General features: G+C 43.7%; 1 protein-coding gene across 1 annotated transcript; it reads right to left on the reverse strand.

Moving 5' to 3' along the window:
- Positions 1-441: 441 nt before the first annotated feature.
- On the reverse strand, positions 442-4546 carry LOC130357740 (uncharacterized). The gene is made up of 2 exons (XM_056560478.1): positions 4354-4546; positions 442-4172 (listed from the first exon to the last, which is right to left on the reverse strand). Exon 2 carries the CDS (start codon positions 3835-3837, stop codon positions 448-450), a length of 3390 nt encoding a protein of 1129 aa, XP_056416453.1. The 5' UTR covers positions 3838-4172; positions 4354-4546; the 3' UTR covers positions 442-447.
- Positions 4547-8418: the final 3872 nt, after the last annotated feature.

Consider the following 8418-nt stretch of genomic DNA (forward strand, 5'->3'; position numbering starts at 1 on the left):
AATCCTGTGGATCTGGTCACTGTGGTGGCTGGAGCTGGAATGAATGAGACATGCCGGAGCTAGCCCTATGTTTTAGAGAGAAGGCCCGCCTCTAGGCTTCAAGAAAATGGAGGGTCTTAAAGGAACAGACCCTGCTGAGTGCCAAGCATGTAAATACATTGCGAAGGCAGCACACTCCCCACCTGGCATACTTTTTGTTATGCCACTAACCCTTGGACAGAAGTAAAACTACTTCAGAAATTGGCCTTGCATACACTTTGGGAATGCCCTGTCTAACAATCCTAACTTCAACCTTTCTAACTCTAGCATCACTACTAGGATCAGTCCCCACAATGAGTCCAATAGGCCACTCGTTCCTGTGGGCCTGAGAGTCTTTCAGTAAGACAATGTCTCCAACTTGTAAATTGGGCTTGTCATCTTGCCATTTCTTGCGTGGCTGGAATATTATCAGGTATTCCTGTCTCCACCTCTTCCAGAAAATGTCCGCAAGACTTTGAACTTGTTTCCATTGCTTGGTATACAAGTCCTTGAGTAAATTGTGTTGAGAAATCTCTTCTTTAAAGACTTCCTGCTGGATGCATCTGATGATCGTGACCTTGGCTTGTTCAAGGTGGTCATTGCTATGAGTTCTTTTCTGAACCTGATGAGTACTCCAAGGAGTGTATTGTTCAGGTCAGGTCCGCTGAGAAGGACATCATTTAGTGAGATGCCTTTGTGCTTCGCACTAGAGTCAAATACTACGCGTATCTGGCCCGGTTTCTGAGGATGGTACACCCCAAATATTGGTAAGTACCAGTGTTCTTGGTTCTCTTGTAGTGGTGGTGCCCTTTCAGCTTGATCGTTATCAAAGATCTTCTGCATGAAGGCTTGGAAGTGTTTCTTCATATTTGGCTTTCTTTGTAGCATGTGCTGCAACGAGGTGAAGCGTTTCTCTGCTTGTACCTTGTTGTGAGGAAGGCGATGGCGTGGTGACCGGAAGGGTAGAGGGGCTACCCAGCCGCCTGATTTGTCTCTGAAGACTTCTCTGTCCATGATCTCAAGGAAGAGAGTATCTTCCACAGAGGGTGCTGGCTTGTCGTCATCTCGTGTTCTTTCAAACACCTTACCGCCCAGTTCATCTGTATCTCCAGTTGAGGCTAAGTCTTCCATGCACCTCTGGATACTCCGATGATGTGTTGGGTTTACAAGTCTCTCTTTAATGTGTAGACTGTTGGTACATGGGCAAAGACAAGATGTACGACCATTCTGTAATAGATGTGTTCTGTAGACATTTACCTTTTCTGGTTTGTGGAGTCCATCTAGACATACTTCTCCAACGATGACCCATCCGAGATCAAGGCGTTGTGCAAATGGTGCATTGTGTGGCCCATTGTACTGTTCTCTGACTTTGTGCACTTTGAGGATATCTCTCCCAAGTAGAAGGATGATTGCAGCATCTGGATCTAGTGCTGGTATCTGGTCTGCTATTCGCACCAGATGGGGGTGATGACGAGCAACTTCAGGTGTGGGGATCTCTGACCTGTCGTCTGGTATCTCATCACATTCTATGAGGGTAGGAAGAGTCACCTTTGTCTTTCCATCTAATGACTTAATGATGTAGTTGTTTGCTCTTCTCCCTGTTGTCTCTACAACTCCAGAACAAGTTTTCAGGGTGTATGGAGTTGGACTTCCTTTGTCACCGAAGAGGTCAAAGAACTCTGTTTTTGCCAGAGATCTGTTACTCTGTTCATCCAAGACTGTGTACATCTTGATTGCTTTTTCTCTGAAGCCTGCAGTATACACCTTGACTAAGCATATCTTGGAACATGATCTGGGGCGGCCCTGCTCTGTACAGATCTCAGTACACTTTGAGGTTACTGCTGGCGTTGTACTCTCGCCTTGCTCCCCACCATGATCTTCTTGAGTTGCTGGAACTTCTTGTTTCCATGGTGGTGGTCCTGGGTGTAGTGCTGACAGGTGTTTGTCACTGTTGCACTCTGTGCATTTTATTGTTTTTGTACAGTCTTTTGCAAGATGCTGAATTGAAGAGCAACATCTGAAACAAATGTGATTGTCTTTAAGGTAAGCTTTGCGCTCTTCTAACGTCTTACTTCTGAAACTGCGACATTTTCTTAGTGGATGAGGCTTGTTGTGGATGAGACATATTTTGTCTGGCTCCTCAACTTTCTTACTTGTGTTGTCTTCCTGATTGACTGCAGACTCAGGCGAGACTTCTGTCTTCCGTACAGAAACTGTTGCTCTGCGTTCTTTGTAAGGCGTTGGATGTTTTTGCTCTACCTTTGGGGAGCTTGCAGTTCTCTTGTTCAGGAAAGCAAAGCTTGAATCATTGCGTGTTTCAGCTTGGTCTACGATGAATTCAGCAAGGAAGGCAAATGATGGAAATGCGACTCGATGTTCTTTCTTGTATCTTGATGCTTGAGGGACCCACCTTTCCTGCAAGTTGAAAGGAAGTTTCTCGATTATGGGATCAACTCCACGTGCTGTATCTAAGTATGAGAGACCTGGCAGATATCCACTAGACTTAGCGGCTTCTATTTCTAAGAGTAGGTCCCCAAACCCTCTCAGCTTTTGATTGTCTTTGTTTGTCATTCTTGGATAGTTTTCTATCCTCTTCAGAAGAGCATCTTCAATCACTTCAGGTGACCCATAGCAGTGTTCTAGTCTCCTCCACACCATTGCAAGTCCTGCTGCTGCATCATGAACATGTACTGATCTGATTCTTTGGGCTTGCTCAGTGGACTCTGGTCCTAGCCATTTGACGAGCAGATCAAGCTTTTCTCTGTCTGTCAGATCTAAGTCTTGGGTACCGCTTAGGAAAGATGACTTCCAGGCCCAGTAGTTTTCAGGACAGTCGTCGAATTTCATGAGACCAGCGCTCACTATCTCACGGTGCATCAGGAATCTTGCTACCTCTGTAACTCTTGCTGCATCTGGTGAATACTTCCTGGGTGTAAACTCAGGGTATGGCTGCGGCTGGTAAGGCTGATGAGGTACTTGACTAAGTCTGCTTTGTTCTCCTCTATTGTAAGTCTTTCTGCTATAATCCAGACTTGTATTTGCTTGAGGAGGGAGTACATCAGCATCCGTTTGCACTCTTGTCAGGTTGGCAGATTGGTCTCTGAGCATGCGACCACTTGACTTCCTACCCTGAGGTTCTGATTCAGTCTTGCAGTGTTGCATAGTATCAAAGTTGCTTATTGCTGGTGGAGTCAATGATGGTCTTGGTGCATAATTGAACTGCTGGTCAGTGTACATGGTTGCTTGTGACTGTATGTACTCACGGTTACGTTGGCTTGCGCTGAGGGGTGACATCTGGGTTTCTATGTCAGCGAACTGAGCTTCAGCAGCCCTTGTGAGAACTTCTGCCTCGGCTAAGGCTGCTGCAGCGTTTTTCTGCTGTTGCAGTAAGTGTAAAGATGCTTGCACTTCAGCTTTTCTTCTAAGTGCTTCAGCTTTTCTTCTAAGTGCTTCAGATTCACTTTTTGCTTGTTCTTTCATCAATTCAGCTTCTCTTCTAAGTGCTTCAGATTCACTTTTTGCTTGTTCTTTCATCAATTCAGCTTCCTGCTTTGCATAGGACGCCATTGCACAAGCTGCCTCTGCTTTCGCTCTTGCCTTAGTTGCTATGGCGCTAGCGGATGACAGGCTGGTGGTGCTTGAGTGTCTAGAACTATGGCGTTTAAATCTTGATGCATCGGCACTAACCGAAGTTAGATTTGTTTGACTGGACGCTCTAGACAATGTTGTGCACCTAGATCTACTTCTTGGCAAGGTGTCTTCCTCTTTATAGGAGCATTGAGGGTTAACTGTCAGAGTGCTGTTCTCTGGGTTCTGCATCTTGATTTAGCTGGCAGCGTAGATAATGATGATGACTGGACACAGCACAGCGGTGATATAGCACGTGAGAGAATTAGTTTCACTTTCTAGTGCTTCGCGCCCTTACTCCGACACAGACTGCAGGGCACAGGATTTATGAGTCTTTTTTACTGCTGCGGACGATTCAAAGCTGATTAACTGCTTCTGATAACGTTTTAAAAGCCTTTTTACTATAATGTCTCCGCTGTCTCGTGGACACAGCTTCACATCAAGTTTATACCGAATCTCAAGGAAAGACACGCTGGTTTGCTTAACTGATGTAATCTTTACTGAGATATAATGAAAGTGCGGTAAAACTGTAAAACAAACATATGAAAGACAAATATAAGCATGGCTATTCAAGTGCCTTACATTATGCATAGCTAATACATAGATAGTCTAACATGTGCTCACTTACTACACACTGAAAACACACATTATCTATCTACAAATGCCTAGCATTTCTCTACACAGGCTAACTAACAATTCCGTACTCACAGGCTTTGGTATTTATCAGATTTGCAGTCTGTATTAGCTTTAAGAAGTCCTGTGGATCTGGTCACTGTGGTGGCTGGAGCTGGAATGAATGAGACATGCCGGAGCTAGCCCTATGTTTTAGAGAGAAGGCCCGCCTCTAGGCTTCAAGAAAATGGAGGGTCTTAAAGGAACAGACCCTGCTGAGTGCCAAGCATGTAAATACATTGCGAAGGCAGCACAATAGCTGTCAGTATACACTGACATTTAGTCTATGCAATCCAGCCTATGGCTGGACCACACAGACTGCCGTACTAGGCAGACATGTGGCCATCAGCTGACCTCCTGTTGCCATGGCAACCAACATAATCCCACTATAGCATCGCTGGATGGCTGTTGGTGAACAGGGGCAGCCCCCTCCCCCTATCAAGCCCAAAGATTCCGTCATCAGGACCGATCATGGCATCTATGGGGTGAATGCTGCAGAGACCAGCGTAATCCCGGTCTCGGCAGCTGTGACGGGACCCTGTCTGTGATTGACCGCGGAGTCCTACCAGCGAGCTCCTGCAGCGCATCGCAATGAGCAGGATATTGCCAGGACGTATGCATACGTCCAGTTGCAATAACATGTTAGCAACTGGGACGTATGCATACGTACTAGGACAGGAAGGAGTTAAAGGGGTATTCAAGGAAAAAACTTTTTTCTATATATGAACTGGCTCCAGAAAGTTAAACAGATTTGTAAATTACTTATATTAAAAAATCTTAATCCTTCCAATAATTATCAGCTGCTGAAGTTGAGTTGTTCTTTTCTGTCTGGCAACAGTGCACTCTGCAGACATATCTGCTTGTCTCGAGAACTGCACAGAGTAGAAGAGGTTTGCTATGGGGATTTACTTCTACAATGGACAGTTCCCGAGACAGGTGTCATTAGAGAGCACTTAGACAGAAAAGAACAACTCAACTTCAGTATGTCATAAGTACTAAAAGGATTAAGATTTTTTAATAGAAGTAATTTACAAATCTGTTTAACTTTCTGGAGCCAGTTGATACATTAAAAAAAGTTTTTTTCCTGGATAACCCCTTAAGGACAGTTTGCACAGACAAAAAAAACTTTTAACATTCACCTCTAAAAATACTATTCAATTAAAAAACCACAATAGTTCCTTCTCAAAAACAAAGACTTAAAGTTAAACCTACAATTGGGGAGAAAATCATGTTTCTTACAGCTCTATGCATTCAATCACTGGTGGTGTCATTACATGGGTAATGGATGTGTCAATTGAGTAAGCAGAACAGTACCCTCCTGAACCTTCATGTAGAGCACACACCCTGAAAATGGTGCCCTCGCCTCTCTCACCCTGTGCTTACCCTACTTTCACCATACCACCAATGCAGAATGCAAATTCCCAAGAATGGTAAATAAATAAAAAATGGTGCACTAACAAAACAATGTCTCAGCGCATGTTTTTTTTTTGCATAACATATTTATTGAAATTTTGAAGCAGTACAAATACATAACATAGTACAGCACTTATGGTAAATGAGATCAAGACATAAAAGATCAGAAATTCAGGAGTGGATTAGAGCAAAAAAAAGAATTTGAGAGATCATCTCAAGAGACCATGGACATTCCATTTAACCCCTTCCCGCAAATGGATGTATATTTACATCCACTGCAGGCTCCTGGTGTATGACACACGCCCAGCAGCTGAGCATGTGTCATACTTTGTGGGTAGCAACCGGGACCCACAGCTAATGCCGTACATTGCAGCATTCTAAATGCTGTTAATCTTGTTCCCGGCTAGCCCAGCTGGCTGCTCAGGACCGGTGCATCCCAATCAGCTGAGAGGATGGCTGAAGGTCTCTTACCAGCCTTGAAAGAAAGGACAGACAGCGCTCCGTAGTTTGATACCATTGTTGCACATAGTTAGCTTGAGCAAAAGTAGCGCTTACCACAACAGGTTACACTCATCCAAGTGCAACAATGGGAAAAGGCAATGATAGCAAGGCGTCTGCAGCTGTTCCACGTCCAAATAAAATGTAGCATAAGAATAGAACCTCCAACGTGTCGATGGGATTAAAAACGCAGGAAACACCAGTAAAGGAATCTGAGGTTTATTTACCCATGATGCAACGCGTTTTACAGATAGACTGCTTCATCAGGCCTCATGAAGCAGTCTATCTGTGAATCTATCAGCATCATGGGTGAATAAACCTCAGATCCCTTTACTGGTGTTTCCTGTGCTTTGAATCCCGTTGACACGCTGGAGTTCCTATTCTTATGCTACATCTTACCAGCCTTGGCAGGTTGGAGCAATAGAGCACCAATAACACTGATCAATGCTCTCCTGTGGAGCAACACTGATCAGTATATACAATCGAAAGATTGCATTTTATAGTCCCTTATGGGGACTAAAAAAAAGTGTAAATAATTATTAAAAAAAAGTTATAAAGATGCATTAACCCCTTCCCTAATAAAAGTTTAAATCACCTGCCCTTTTCCCATTTTTCTAATAAGAAATGTAAAAAAAACAAAATATAAACATGTGTGGTATCGCCACGTACATAAATGCCCACAATAATAAAAATATATTATAGAATACAAGCAAAATAAAGTGGCCTACACTCACCGCTTAGTAATGGACTCAGCGTTCCTACATGGAAGGTATAGGTGGACCAGGACTGCAGACTGGCGTGAGTGCTCAGAGGCGACTCCCGGTGGTTTTGTGTAGAGTACGCTTCTTCTGGCTTCACTAATGTCATTGTGCTGTGGAACAAATATAGTGGGCATGCCGATCATCGAGTCATGTGATCCCAGGTGATCAAAGGTGAGTGGGAAAACATGGACAGGGATGAAAGAAGAGAAATAATTATTGAGCTAGAAAAAATACTACACAAAAAGTATATAAATGAATATCTCTACCTCTAAACACAAAAAAAGGAAAATATATATTCTAGCTCCATAATGCTTTCTCTTTTTTCATCCCTCTCCATGTTTTCCCACTCACCTTTGATCAACTGGGATCACATGACTCAATGATCAGCACGTCCACAATATCTGTTCCAGATAAGTGTAAGATGTAAGTGAGGCTAGAAGAAGCGTAATCTACAGGAAACCTCTGAGCGCCCACAACAGTCTGCGGTCCTGGTCCATTGTTACCTTCCATGTAGGAACGCTGAGTCCATTACCGAGTGGTGAATGTAGGCTACTGCTTTTTGCTTGTATTCTATAGCATCCAAGACTGTTCTATGATGTTGTCGGAGCACCACTGCAAGACTCTACCATTGATTTGATATGCCGTTATGCCGCCCATCTTTATGTCGTAGACTGAAGTATAAGTGATATCTGGTGGTGCTGCCCCCCATTCTATTCACACGTACGTATTATTATTATTATTATTATTATTATTATTTTATAATATAGATTTATTAAGGTTTTCAATACAGAGAAAAAACACGAGTAACAACCAACATAACAAAGGTATCAAATAGAATACAAGTGCATGAAAACTCCTCGATCAACGGTTTCAAAAAAGGATATCCATAGTACATGGTGATGATGGCCCAAATGAGGCAGGTATGTAATGGGCAGCAGGCACCCCATCAATAGCCTAAAAATTAACAGAGTCAATAAGAGCAAAGGGGTTTATGAAAGGGGTCAAGATTTACATAACATGGAGAATGTATTCCGGGTTAATGCAGGCCGTCTCAGAAAGAAGAGTGGAGGACAGAGGAGGAGAAGAGAAAGTGGGTACAGGACAGAAGGAAGGGGGATGGAGGAGGGTAGGGGGTAGGAGAAGAAGGGGGAGGGGGAGAATAGCGGAGATAAGATGAATAGAGTACATACCTCGAGGGGCAGCGGGCATGGGCAAAGCCACAGATGGTGGACCAGCTGGCAGTACTGGGCGGGTGACTCGCTCGAGAAGGTGCTAGAAAGTGTTAGTAGATCAGTTGTCAAAGACAAAAGGGAAAAAAGAGGGAACACGCGCCCCTAGTGTGATACGTTTATAGACAGTGAATAAGTGCAATAAAGGTCACACTTACCACAATGTGTTGCGCTAAGGGCACAACACCATACAGCGTATT

The sequence above is a fragment of the Hyla sarda genome, chromosome 2 (genome assembly GCF_029499605.1).
Source record: "Hyla sarda isolate aHylSar1 chromosome 2, aHylSar1.hap1, whole genome shotgun sequence".
In the NCBI taxonomy this organism is placed as follows: Eukaryota; Metazoa; Chordata; class Amphibia; order Anura; family Hylidae; genus Hyla; species Hyla sarda.